This window comes from Penicillium samsonianum, assembly GCF_028829775.1.
Source record: "Penicillium samsonianum strain IBT 33392 chromosome Unknown utg000006l_segment0_segment0, whole genome shotgun sequence".
NCBI classification, from domain to species: domain Eukaryota; kingdom Fungi; phylum Ascomycota; class Eurotiomycetes; order Eurotiales; family Aspergillaceae; genus Penicillium; species Penicillium samsonianum.
The window spans coordinates 1-14,435 of record NW_026643264.1 but is presented as its reverse complement, the minus strand read 5'-3'; the positions used below and the strand labels follow the sequence as shown (position 1 = coordinate 14,435).

The window sequence follows — 14,435 nt, the reverse complement described above, 5'->3', positions numbered from 1 at the left end:
ACATCAAAACAGCACTAGCACTAAGATTGACACCAGAATGAGATCCAGAAAGAGGCTCAAAACCAAGAAGGATCTCTCGATACTCCCAATCTTGGTCAAGAAAATAGCCTGTTACAGCCATAAAAGCCTGTTGAAATGGCGATGTCCAGCAATCTAATGCAAGCGATAGCTTAGCATTAGGGGGAAGTTTTCGAAGAACGCCTTGTTGTGCCTCGAGAACAAAGTCCTTAAGCCGACGTCTTATGACCTTAGAAGATGGTATTTGGGGGGGTATTGCGGGAAGTCGAGCATAAGAAATAACCTCCTGAAAGGCTATATGCTCAACAAACTGGAAAGGGAGACGAGACGTAGTGATTAACCTAAGAATCGATCGCTCCCATCCATCCTGGGAGAAAGATACTGGCTTAGTAGTAGGACTACTCGCCTAGTATATAAGTTAGAATATAATAGACTATATGGATTTAATAGTCTTACCGCATGTTCCATAGCCTTCTTGATATTTGGCCTTCTACTGGCATTCCGGCAATTAACCCCCTCAATATGCTTGTTCATTGAAGATGTTCCACCACGGCCAGCTCCTGGGTGATCAAGGACTCGGTTGCAATTCCTACACATCACACAAGGTTTCCCATTGCGAATATCGGCTACCTGGTCGAATTTACCCCAGCATTCGGCGGAATGTTTCCCATCCCACTTTACTTTCTTCTGCTTCCCAAAATGTGTATGGATCCACCAGGCTGTAAAGTCGGTATTATCTTCCATTGTCCAAAGAACGTATTGTTTTATACGATCAGGACCAACCCGTTGTAGATTATCGGGGACGGGAGGGGGTAACGAAGGTCGCGCGAAATCGGAAGGAGGTAAGGAGCTTTGGCTCCCTGTAGGTTCAGGTGTCTGGAGCTGGGGAACCAATAGATCGTTAGTAAAGTCGAATGAGGTATTATCAAGCTGACTATCATCATCATAGAGAGATGACTGTAAATCAGAGAAAAGCGAACGCTGAGACATAATGATTATATGTCCTTCTAATGTAATTGAGTAAAAGATGAAGGAATCGAGGACATACTCTTTTTTTTGCGACCGTAGGCCTTGAACAAATGTACGATGGGACTCAGGACTCACTATAGATTTTGGTATCCTAGTCACTATGGATAGATGTATCACATCTATAGACCCACTTTAGTTCAATTTTATCGCTAATTGGCTATATGTTTACAGGTTATGAGGGTCACCCGCCGAGTCACCCGCAAAATATGAGGGTCACCCTCATAACCCGCAATGAAGTCTTAGTAGTTTTGAACTCTAGTTTGAACCGGGTTATAATCTTTGATTACTATTTGGAGCCATATTTTATACAATCTAAGGGTTTCTAATAAACCTAAATAAAAGATCTTATAATTAATATTAGAGTAAGACAAAATTTAGTAGGAGATTCACAATTAAAGGTGGAAAGATAAAATGGTAGAATTCAGCTAAAGTATAGACTCTATACTTGTAGGTGAAATATATATTTCTCTTATAATACACATGGACTACTAAAATGTCCTTCCACTACAACCCAAACCTAGATTCTAGTGTTTTCATTCCTTAAAACTAGTATAAGGTATACTATAAATAAGATATACATAATGATTTCCTAAATTTACATATGGTTAGGAAGAGTTGTTGTGAGTAAAGAGAAGGGTGAACAAAACAACAGTAAATAACAGTAATTTATCAAATGAATCATCCATTTTGTGCAGCTCAATTAGGAAATAATTATGTATTTGCGGGTGACGCGGGTCGGTGAGGGTAAGTCTTGGCAGAGCAATGCGGGTTGAGGGTCGGCTCCCAATTCCCTCTGAGAGAACCGACCCGCATGCGGGTCGGTTTTCAATTCCAGTTTGAGGGACTCGGTGCGGGTGAGGACGAGGTCTAATTGGGTGAAGTGTCCTTAATAGAGAAAAATTAATAATATAATAATAAAATAGGACTTTACATACCATTTGTTGAAGAAATTTTGATATCTCTCCCTTCTGTTTATTAAGACCTGATGCCTTTTGACAAGCAGAGGTCTTAAGGTGTCTTGTCATAGTAGTTGTACCATGACGCCCCTCCTTCCCATGAATATCTTTTTTGATAGTATAAAGGTGCTTAAGAATTGTTGAGCAATGCTTACACATAACTTTTGCAGTACCATCAATACTATGGGCAACCTGAACATAGTGTTTCCACACAGAAGAGAGGTGATTTGAGTCCCATCCGATCTTGCTCTTAGATCCATAATCGGTTTGTAACCACCATTCCACCCAGTCGTTATGACTCATAGGGTCATATAGTAGGTATAACTTTCGCCGATCGGGTCCAGTGCGTTCAAGATTGAAGGAGGGACCAGAGGAACTGCTGGTCGAAGAAAAGAGCTTTCGGGGATCTCAAGCGTAGGCTGACTACCAGATGGGGTAGCAGGACACTGAGAGGCAGTAAGATAAACTAAATTATCAAAGTCTCCACCATATAAAGATGATGCAAAGTCGGACTGTTGACTTTGGGACATTGTAATATCAGTAAAAATATCAGTAGTAAGGGGATAAAGAGAAGGGAAAGGGATATACATTACAAAGTGATAGATTTACTATGATAGTATACAAGGCAAACAAAAAAATCCATATATCAACTTAACAAAAGTACTCGCTAGTTAGTAATTAGATAGATATAAACTAAGTAGCATAAGCCCATCAAAAGCCCATCAATCCCCTCAATAGCCCACCAAAAGCCCACCAAAAGCCCATTAATAGCCCATTCCCAGCCCATTAACCAAAATCTCTCTCTCAAAAAATTTCACCCGGTCGGGACATAGAGAACTTCAAACCTTTACCATTCATACAATATATAAGTTAGTAGGTATCTAAAAGGATAATCAAAGTATAGAGAAATAAACATTTAATTTGGTATTAAATATAACTAGATTAAACAGCTATAAGAGATTTTAACCTGGATTTTTACTTACATAGGGAAATTTACAAACTCCCCACTAGGAGAAATATATATTTCTAGCACTTTAAGATCAACAAGAACCAAAAACGATATAAAACCACCAAAACATTATGAAAATGTGATTCTTACTGGTAATATATAGAGTATAGCTTAATCTTATTATACATTTGCTTTAATTTTATAAACTTCAAGGTAGAATCAGCAGTAATATCCAAATATTCAGTATACAAACCGGAACACATGTAAAAAATAGTTATTTACCTTGATAATTCAGCAGCTTTATGAATGCCAAGACCGATATTTTATGCATTGGTGGGCTTTCGTGGGGGCCCACGCCCAACCCACGGTGGGCCGGGGGTTGGGCTTGGGCCCAAAGTTGGGCTTTGCGGAAGACTAGATATACCGTTGGAAGGTGGCTAGGGCGCCTATTAGGCCGAATAGTATCACATTCTATTCGTAAAGCCCGTATCGTGTACGAAACGCGGTCTTATACTCATCGCCTAGTTATACTCGGATCTTATAGAATACGGCTATAACGTCTAGCTTCGTGAACTATCGTGCCTTCGATATATTCCGGAGTGTCTCACGGATTAAGGGTAATAGGTAACGGTCTTTAACTATCAACTCGTTTAGGCCTCGGTAGTCGATACAAAACCGGATGCCACCTCCTAGCTTTCGTACCAGAAGCACTAGCGAAGCGGCTAGTGATCGACTCACACAGATAAAGTTTTTGTCTAGTAGGTCGGTGAGCGTTTTACGCAGTACTAGTAGTTCTTCTCGGTTTATTCTATATAAGGGGCTATATAGGGGTGGAAGTTCGTTCCCGTTGTCGTCGGTTCTCAGCTGGATTCGATGGTCGATTCCAGGGCGATTCGGGGACAGTTCGTCTGCCAATCGTTGGCTAAAGACATCTAACCAGGGCCAGTACTGCTTGGGTAACTTTGTCTTTGGGTCCACTGGTTCTTTCGGTTGTAGTGCTTTCTCGATATCAGCCATCGAAACCCGGCCGATTCGTAACCGATGGTCGTTCGATGCGCCTTCGCAAATTCGTCCGCACTGTTGAGCGCTTGCTCTCCGCACTTGCAGGCGTTTTACGTTCTGGAGGCCAATCGATGCGTCTCGACGATTCCAACACCGCGTTCTAGTTCCTTCTTTTGAGAAGATGTCGATATATCCTCTATTCGCGGAACTCTTCCGTTTCACGTCCGCTTCCGTTTCACGTCCGCTTCCGTTTCACGTCCGTTTCACGTCCGTTTCCCAGGGTTTTCCTAGGATTAGGTCGTCGACTTGCCTTGGGATCACGTACGCGAATACGTTTTTCTGTTTGTGGCCATGTATATCGAGGTCAAGGCACGTAACGTGTGTGATTCGACCCTGTTTTCCTACCACGCCGTCTAGTATTAGAGACTTTGGAAGTCTAATGCGCGGGAGTTCAAGAGAGAGAGAGAGTCTTTCATTAATTGTAGCGTAACTATCGCATCCGCTGTCGACGAGACCTCTGACGAATCGTTCGCTATTTAGGCACGCATCGACGTAGAATAGAGGCTCGGTGCTCTTCTCTAATTTCTTGACTCCTTCGAGCTCTTGTTCGCGACTGAGAACAAGAGCTACTCTTTTTCCGATCCGGATGATTCAGACGCCGTAGTGAATTCGGCTTCACTAGACGATTCTGTGACCGCAGCAACTTCCTCGCGCTTCCTGCTTTTCTTAGTCGAAACGGGACCGTTTCGGTGCCTCTTCTCCGACTTATTGGCATTAAGGTGTTTCTTTATCTCTTCAGGACGTTTCGCTGGTTTAAGAGGGCAGGTCGCGATACGGCAGCTAGGCCGTCCGCAACGTATGCAGAGTCCCTCTTCACGTCGCCTGTAGAGCTCTTCTGATTCGACCCACTCAGCGCGTTTACCGGTAAGGTGCTGATCTTTGCTTCGGTTCGGGGGTGAATCGCGAGCGAAGCGATTCGCTTTCACCGCACTAACGGACGGCGTCCAGTCCATGGGGTCGTAGTGTTCTTCCCATTTCTGGGGTTTCCAGGTCTTTTTAGCGCGGCTCCGTGGTGCATCTAATGTGTCGTAGTCCGTGCTGATCTCGTGTAGCTGGTCAATCAGACCTTGGAACGTCTTAGGAACGCCACGGTGTCGTAGGGCGTCCGTCATCGTTTCGTTCAGGGTGTTTAAAACGATCTGTCGCTTAGGCTCGTCTGCTCATTCAAGCGCTCCAGCGTCTGCAAACTCACGTTCTAGCTGGGGTAAGAACTTCGAGAATGGTTGGTCTCCTTTTTGCTTAAGGACGTGCAGCCTACGCGCTGCTTGGGCTTGGATATTCGGGTTTCCATAGATTCGCTCTAGATACGCTAGCAATTCGTGTGGGGACGCAGTATCCTTCCGCTGTTGCATGAACGCGGTCGTGTTCTTCCATGCAAGCTTCTCGAGGCGGGTAAAGATATGAATCAATTGGTCTGAGGCGGACCCAATTGCTTCTCCGTCGACTTGTAGCTTACTGATTATTGTGATCTTCCACGATGGCCAATCTGATGTCGAGCCAGCGAACTTTGCTGGGTCTGGCAACCTCGCACGAGGACGCCTGGTAGTCGCTTCTAAGTATTCCGTTGGCGCTGGGGTGTGGCTCGCCGTCGTTTCGGGTGCTAAACGGGGGGTTCCGGCGCTGCACCAGCGCTTCGTAGTAACTCAAGTTGATGAGTTTGTTCCGCTCGTAATAGCTTCTCTTGTGCGAGTTCGGTGGAGAGAGCTTCCAATTTGTGCATCATCATTTGTGCCCATTGAGGTGGTGACCCCATCGGGGAGGGATTTGGATATCCTTCCTGGTTCGACATGCTTCCCGTGCCGAGTCGTATACGTTCCGATGTGCCTCCGTTGATTCGAGGACTTTCCAATATGCGATATGCTGCAGACGATCCCACAGGCTTCCAATGTGCCTCGACTCTTCTTCGAGGGCTTTCCGATGTACGATGTGCTGCGGACAATCTCGCAGACTTCCAATATGCCTCGTCGATTCGAGGGCTTTCCGATGTTGTTCCGTTGGTACTCTATGTGAAAGAGGAAGATCTATGTATGTGAGGGGCTACAGTCGAATTGATTCAATTGGACGGTGTCTGCATGCTGTTTACATAGATCTTAAGGAACTGTAAATAAAGGGGCGGTCAACTATAGTATACAGTGTCCTCCAGGGCGGTAAGGCTGGCCGTCGTGGCAGTATCGGGTGTGGTGCCTGCACGGGCAGAGCCCGGGCTTCAATGTGGCCTTGGCCCGTTACAGGTACTCAGTAAATGCTATATCGAGACGAAGAGCCCGCTCAGCAGCCTGGAGGGCTTCTTGAGCTTGGTTAAGATGAGCATAAATCTCGCACAAGGAAGCTAAAGCTTCAAAACTTATATTCGCCCATCCAGAGGTGTTGAAACCACGCTGAGCGTCCCACTCAGATAGTGAGTATGAAGCGGCGTGGTAAGCGTCTTTGGCTGCCTTTTCATCGCCACTTTCCATTTCGGCGTGACCCTTGTCGACAAGTATCTTAGAAATCTGCAGGAGACGTTCGATTGGTTCGGCTTCGAAAGTATTCTTGACCTTCTCTCTCTCCTTATAGACCTTCAGGTGTGATGGCGTCATCATATTTTGAATTATATCATTGGTGGTCTCGGATGCTTCGCTTGAGTTTTCAATAAAAACTATTTTCACTCGAAGTTTCCGGCGGACATCACGGTCGCGAAAGTTAATCCAGTTCAAAAATCCGATCGTCATTTTTTTGTCAGCTGGATATCGAGAGTCAAAATGGTATTGTGACAGAAGGCGATATGTCTTTGAAAAGGCAATTTCCAAAATTGGTGCCCTGAGATCCATTTGCGAATATGCCCTGAATCAAGAACGTTGGCTCGGTTCAGGGACGGGCGGTGAAAGAAGAGATGAGACAGTATTTCTCACTTAGCATAGTCCTTGTAACCCCCTAGGTATCGGAGCTCCCGCTGTATCTAATTATAGATGATCCAGTCAACAGCGGTCAACAGCCAACATAGCTAGAACTTTCTCAAGCACAGGAACAACCATAGCCTCTCCCCAAGGTCAGTGAACGGTAGATGCTAGATCGTGAATTGACAACCGAATCCCTTCACACTAACTTCATCGAGATCCGGCCATTGATATGGCGCGAAAGTGACCATCCAAATTAATGGAATACGAGGCTGTTGAAGACATATCTATACTCTATTGTCAATCGAGGTAACTAAGTCGTCCACTCTGGAATTCAAGTCGATCGGTTTTCGAGACGTTAGGGGAAAAAAAGAGAGTAGAAAACGCAATACATAAGTCAGACCCCACTGCTAGCACTGAAGTTATATCAATTCTCTTATGATACATGCAGCAAAGCTAGACAAATTCCTTCCTGCACACGGGACACGTCACCTCTAGTTCTTTGTCCGTCATCCACCCTAATATACATTCTGGATGAAACAGGTGGCCACATTTGAACTTGCATATTTGCTTCCCTGAGGAAAGTTCAAAACAGATGTTGCAGGGCTTTTCAGAGTCAACTGATCCATCTGGCGGAATCGATAGTGTCAAAGCTTCTATGTCATGTAGCTTGGACAGACAACTCATTTGGACATCTCGTATCAACTTCTGCACTGCTTGATTTTGACAATCATATGTCAAAGAACACCGTAGGCAGTTCGATGCTTGTTCCAACTGCTTTTTCTCAAAGTATACCCGAGCGCATCGATACAACGCTTTGACAAGCTTTGCGGGTTCGAGGTCGGCCGATGCTGAAGACATCATCTGCAATAATATCTCGTGCTCGTCGCCATTGAGGTTTCCAAGTTGCAACAAAGTTTGAACGATGTTTGACTGCAGATCAAATCGGATCCTCCTCCAAGGTATAGACTGCTGCACGTGTGCTGTAGATTCCAGGCCTGCCCTATATGAACGTACAGCATCTTCATATCTATTATTCCGATAGTAGGCATTTCCTTCTTCTTTTGACTTGGCGGCAAGACCTAGTGTTTGAATGTCTGGATCACTCATCCTCCAAAAAACAGCAATGAACGAGGTAGAAAGCTGGTTTGGTATTTCAGTAGCAAGTAGCCAGGGGCACATATGCAAGTAATTGAAATGAATTTTCTGTCAGGACGTGAGTCAATGCCAGGGGGCGCGGTCGCGCTAGTCCGTCACCGCCTTCACCGCTTCACTAAACATAGAAGCGAATGGGAGCTGATCCAAGGGCCAGTAAAGTATAGAGAAGGGCTGCACTCGAATACTCGAATAATTGGCTTTACAAATGTTCATTCGAATACAGTTTGTCTTAGTCCTGATTATACAATTCTGCGTGCACCCGTCGCCCGTGCTGTGTGACTATTTTAGCTCGTAGACCCCTTCAAAATCCTCGAGCTCCGACGGTCACGAGTTCTGTCGAGAGTTATTAGCCAGAAACAAGTTCAACTCTTAATACAAAGCTATTAGGGAAGATAAGACTTTCATACACACTTAGCTAGAGCATCAGATCAGTATTAATCCAAAGGTGGGGTCCCTGCAACAATCCCCTTTATTTATAGCATAGTGCGGTGTTGGTATTGATCTAGCCGACCCTTTGATAGATTACCAATCTTAAAAACAACACTATATGGGACTCCCAACTACCCTAAATTCTCGACATTACATCCACCCAATTTTTGGTTTCAGCCGACTTCCCAGAGATTCTGCCTCGCAGGGTCCGTGCACCAATTTTGTGATGATCAGGCGCTAAACAACCGGGGGATTGTTACAGGGACCCCCCCTTTGGATGTTCGGACCCCCCTTTACCTATTTAGACCCCCCCTGCCTGAAATTGCCTAAAGATGCCTGAATATCACATGACTTTCTAGCATTATTTTTTTCTGCCAGACAAATTTCTGCATGTTTGTTACGATCTGAAGATTGGATGCATGTTGTCACGTGATAGAGAGGTGGAATCGGCTTGTGATAGTGGTGCACCTATATGGTGCATCTCCTCTCTCTTTTCTCTCTCTCTTTTCCTTTCTTCCCCATGTTTAGAATTCTCGTTAAATGCACTCTTTTTATCGAAGAATTGGCTCGTAACATATGTTTAAATTCTGGTTTACATAGTAAAAAATGCACTTTTAGTATCAGATAAACATGCTTATTTCTGCATAAGTAATGCCATTTATTCATACATAACGATCTTTTCTGCATTAAGCAGCTTCTCCAGCACCCTATCCCATGGGGGAGGGGGAGTCACCGTGACTCGGATTAGGGCTTTGCATTTTTATATGGGAGAAAAAAGGTGGGTCCACGGCCACTCGCTTTAATTTTCAGACCCCCACTCGTTTTTGTAGTTGGCGTCGGATCATGCTCAGATTATCAGGAGTTATATTCCTCGTAGTGAATTTTGTATAGTTCCAATTAATAGTTAATTCGACCAGTATTAGTGGAGGTTTATGCGATTAGAAATCGGGAGTTTTTTTGGTGAGGGCGCAGATGTGGATATGCGACCGCAGTCAAACCACCCATAACATCAACATTGGGGTTAACAAGTTGATCAGTCCAAAGTTCAATTAGATGAATACGGGGTTAAGAAGAAATTCAGGGGTATTTAGAAGTCCCAGCTATCGTCCAGTTCAATTTTGGAAAAACTTGACCACTTCATCCACCCCAGTTTGGTATACAATTTGGATATTTGTTACATATATTTGTATATATATCCACACACACAACATGGAAAACCAACTTTTTTCCAAACCGGGGGAATTTCCCATTATTACATGCAAGGATTGTGAGATTGGTGTTAGGCCCAGTGAGATCAGCCGTCATGTGCAAGGAGCCCAACACCGATTAGGATTGCCCACCGGTAGGCAGTTACAGCATGCCATCCAACAGTGGGACAGAGTCCAGGAGTGCGAACGTTGGGAAGTGCCCACCACGGTAAATCAACCCATTCCCGGGTTAATCGTGCATGCCGATGGCATTTTATGTACACGAGAATCAGATTGTGGTTACGTGGTTCATAGTATCGACGTTATGAAACAGCACTGGCGTAAGACACACGGTTGGACACCAGCTAGTAGCAAAGGTCGTCCCCGTATCGCAACCCGTCAAGCCGCCCAAGAGCAGGTCCAGCAGTTTAGCCGCACGGTGACATACCAACAGGCGTTTAACCACGGCACGGGTAGGCATTACATTCACGTGCAGGGCCATAGTACGGACCAGAATCCACCAGTTGAGCCCCCCGTTCAGCAGGCGTCCCAGATCCACGCGGAGCTAGACAAGATGGAAGAGTTATACCAGCAACACATCCACCAACCCATCCACATCGAAGTCGGCCAGCAGGACGAAGCGAACCCGTGGTTACGTCGCACGCAGTGGGCCGTGTATTTAGCCGGTTTAAACCCCGATGACTTAGTCCAGTGCGTCCAACAACCGGAACCCGAGGACCGCAGCGAGGCAGCATTAACCGCGGCCGCGATTTGGGATTCCATGGCCGCCGTGGCCCGTATAAGCCAAAAAGTCAGCGCGCGCGTGGGCCACACCATCCAGATCGAAGCCGTACGGGTCGAGCGCGATAAGACGCCCACCAAGCCGCTGCAGGCGTACATGGTGGAAGAGGCCATCGTCAAACACAGCATGCCGTGGCAGCAGGTGTTGATGTTTTTCGCGCGCACACAGGCTCCGCACGAGTGGAGCAGTCCGAAGTATTCGTTCACCCGGCGACAGCAGCGTGCGTGGGAGAAGTTGTGGGACGAAGCGCAGGCGGTTGCCCAGTCCAGCCGACCCAGTTCACCAGTTCGCAATTCCCCAGAACCGAATCCCGGCGGCAGTTCGCGAGGCGCCAGTCCCTATAACTATTCCACGTTGAATAACAGCGTGATTCTCAAACCCTACATAGTTAAGAGTGCGGGAGCTAGGCAGAAAACCGACTAGCGCACGCTGTTATTCAGGAAAACCAACAGCGTTATTCAGAATCCCTCTACTAACCTTTCCAGTCACTACTTTCGAATTTTGAGAAATCACAATGAATCACTACGAATTAAATTATATTCCTGCCAAATTACAGTTCTCTAGCGCCGGTGGTTGTGATGTAGTGGAAAATTATTGTTTCCGACCGTACAATTGTAGTCTTCCGACAAACTCACCATGAAAATATATATTGCACAAGGGAAGCATAGGGAAATCATAACACTCAGAATCCACCTTTATAATCCACTTACTACTCACCATTACCAAGCCTTCTCCACGATATTGATCTTCAGAAGGTATCACGGTAAGTCCAAGGTACTAGGATATCGAGTGTCGTAGGACTTATAACGCTGGGTGTTGCCTTTATTCATAGCTCACAGCAGTTGACTGCAGTATCCTATATAACAGAAAGAAGTAAGGGGCATAACATTAGAAGTCGTACACATTTATCTTGGTTAGATCCCTTCGGCTTCATTGAGTTTATACCCACCCAGCCAGTCGGGGATTTTGAAAACAGCAGGATCTTCTCCTCTACCCACTTATGCAGCCTTTCATCAATAGCTGCATCGTCCGGCTCCTAGTTATCCTGGATTCGCCTGATAATCCGCCGGCGCGTCCCTTCTAGCCCGAGAATATGCGTAACGAATAGACTTGAGTCGCCGGGCGCCATTAGAGTATTTTTTTTGTAGAAGGTGGAGAAGATGTGGAGAGCTTTAGCAGTCGAACAACTAAGTCGCTGCCGGCGCTAGGCCCCAAGTAGACTAGTGCCCGCTGAAATTCAGGAGAACCCACGCTGAAGTTCACGATATTCTGGGGTTGTAGGTCTACATTAATCGATTTTAATGTTCTTTAACTATGTCACAATCCAGTCAAAGCGCCACTGAATCCATTCAGGAGTCGGTTATCGAGAACGACCGCAGTTCGCTGCCGCCGTATCTCAAAGTTCTCTCGGATTGCCGGGTGGTTCTATGCACGACCCATGGCTGCTGCTACGTCCGAACCAATCTCTCGCGCCATCTCCTCGACAAACACCATATCAAGAGTAGACAGCGGCAAACTATCGAATCGGCGCCCGAGCTTCAATCGGTGGCCCAAACCAGTGCCGGGGTGATCCAGCCTCAGGATGGTTGTAATGAGATTCGCGGCCTGCCGACCGTGCTCGGTTTCCTCTGCCACCTCCCTCACTGTGACTTTCGCTCGAGCAGCAAAGACCGGATCCGACAGCACTATAATAAACATCACCACTGGCAAGTTGTGCAACAGGGAGCGATTCCCTGGCACGAGGCTTTTTTGCAGACGCTGTTCCACCAGAAACAATGTCAACAGTACTTTGCCGTGGTTCTTACAGACCAGCTCCCGTCCCCCGCCCCTCAATATATATATCGATATGCCAATGCCCCGAATAATGCCCCACCATCTGCTGCTGAGCAACCTTGTTCGTCTCCCATCGCCGGCGATGCATGGGACCAGATTATGCGTCGATACCAACAGAGTCTCTCTCGGCCATCGCGAAATCCAATCGCCGCAGCCCGCCATGTATCCGAGGTCACTCCGTTTATGAAGCGGGCCGGCATCCATGTCCACCTCGAAGGGCTGGAGGTAAAAGACCTAGGTCCCAGTTATCGAATGCCACGACAGGATCAGGAGCCGCTACTTTTTGCCATTTGCGAGAGCATTTATCGAGTTCTCGAGGCCGCGATGGTAGTGCTGGTCCATGACCAAGATGTGGAGGTGCGTCAGCTTAGTCGCCGTAACGCCCGGCTTCTCAACACCTTTGCCCGGGGAGAAACGTCCCAGGACCCTATCTCAAGTCTCCAGAATGAACGATCGCGCCAGAGATACATCACTACCTGGCAGCAACTAGTATGCTACTGGGAGCGCGTCATGGAGCAGCAACAACTTCGGGACAATCTCTTCCAACCCAGCCCCCGGCAGCTTGAGATATGGATCGAGGTGACTGAGATCGCGAGCGAGATTGTCGATCTCACCGCGTCCGAGTTGGACCGTTCCGACGAGAAAGCATTGTGCGCGCGGTTAGACCAGGCTGTGCTCCAATTCAGCCTTGCCATTATCCAGCACCCAGTCCCGCGTCGAAAGTTTGATTCGGTCCTCGTCTCCTATGCCGCGGTACGGTTCTGGAGCCCTACCCAAGGGGCGTGGTGTGCGATCGGGAACTATACGTCTATCCTATCGCAGTTAATCTACGACTGCCAAATGGTGATTCTCGCGTCTGTGCTAGCAGAGACCGTGGAGGATAGAGATACGGAGATGAGTGCCATGATCATTGCGATCCGGGATGAATGGTCTTTGAATGACACTGACGGTCCTTTGTCGGAGCTGCTCGAGAACCGACTGCTCGGGTTCCGCATCAGCCAGACGGAGGTACCCCCTGCACAAATCCGCTGGCACGCCGATGGCCAAACTCTGGTCTGGTCGGACGTGATATTTCACCTCTCCGACGTCCGCGAGATCATCTTTCAGCGGATTGCAGAGGCTCGGCGGATGCTGGAGGTCGAGCTTTGCCTCAGTGGGCGCTCTAGCCCGGCATCGGAGATCCCCCCATCGCGTATGATGGGCTTGTCGACAACTGGGATGCTACCGCCCCCGGCCAATGCTTCCTGACTGATTCGCGAAACGCGTGCTATCTGGATCCGGTGAAGGACTGGTTGATCACTCGGGTCGGCCGCACACCTGCCCTTTTCCGCACCTTCTGGTCCCACAATGCCGAGGGTCGTTGGGTCGTGTCCGCCGATGCGACCCAGCAGTATGAGGATGCCGTCCAGCGGTTTCTTCGAGTCGTGATGGTCCCTTTCTTTCTCGGGTCAGGGCAGCACGGACGTCGGACCGAATTTATTGGCCTACGGTGGCGGAATACCACGCTGACCACGCGTGATCTCTTCCTTCACGACGGACAGATGTTATTTATTCTCAGCTACTATAAGTCGCGGCATCAGAACAACGCCTCTCGATGGCCTGTCCGATTCCTGCTGCCCGAGGTCGCGCAGCTTATAACGCAATATCTTGCCATCGTGAACCCCTTTCGAGAGTTCCTTCAGCGGGAGACCGGGGGACCGAAGCCGTCAGACTACCTCTGGTCCCAGGGCACCGACCCGTGGCCCACTGATACCATGACCCGGGTGATCGTTGAGGCCGGTAAGCTGGTTCTAGGGAAGCATATTCATGTCCAGGCGTGGCGGCAGATCACGATCGGTATTGCCCGGCGGAAATTTGCCGGCGTGGATGCCAAACTGCTGATTGAAGAAGCGGCGGGAGAAGATGGCGACGAGACCGACGCGGTTCAGGGGAGCATGTCCGATGCGCTCCACTGGCAGGCAAGCCATACGCCTCGTACGGGAAATCGGGTCTACGGTGGAACTGTGAACTTCCGTGGTGGACTTACCGATGCTGGGCTACAAGAATTCCGGCAGGTCAGTCAACTCTGGCATCGGTTCGTTCGTGATTAGGGTTTAGGGTTTAGGGTTTAGGGTTTAGGGTTTAGGGTTTAGGGTT

The 14,435-nt window shown here is 47.6% G+C and overlaps 2 protein-coding genes across 2 annotated transcripts; one reads left to right on the top strand and one right to left on the bottom strand.

The window, feature by feature from the left end:
* Window positions 1-4,580: 4,580 nt before the first annotated feature.
* N7471_010274 (uncharacterized protein) lies at window positions 4,581-6,725 on the bottom strand (the record flags this gene model as incomplete). The annotated part of the gene is made up of 3 exons (XM_057282993.1): window positions 4,581-5,170; window positions 5,273-5,634; window positions 6,250-6,725. 3 exons carry the CDS (start codon window positions 6,723-6,725, stop codon window positions 4,581-4,583), a joined length of 1,428 nt encoding a protein of 475 aa, XP_057131972.1.
* A 5,055-nt stretch (window positions 6,726-11,780) lies between these two features.
* On the top strand, window positions 11,781-14,389 carry N7471_010273 (DNA helicase recq5; the record flags this gene model as incomplete). Its single annotated transcript, XM_057282992.1, has 2 exons — window positions 11,781-13,385; window positions 13,466-14,389. 2 exons carry the CDS (start codon window positions 11,781-11,783, stop codon window positions 14,387-14,389), a joined length of 2,529 nt encoding a protein of 842 aa, XP_057131971.1.
* Between the last annotated feature and the right edge of the window lie 46 nt (window positions 14,390-14,435).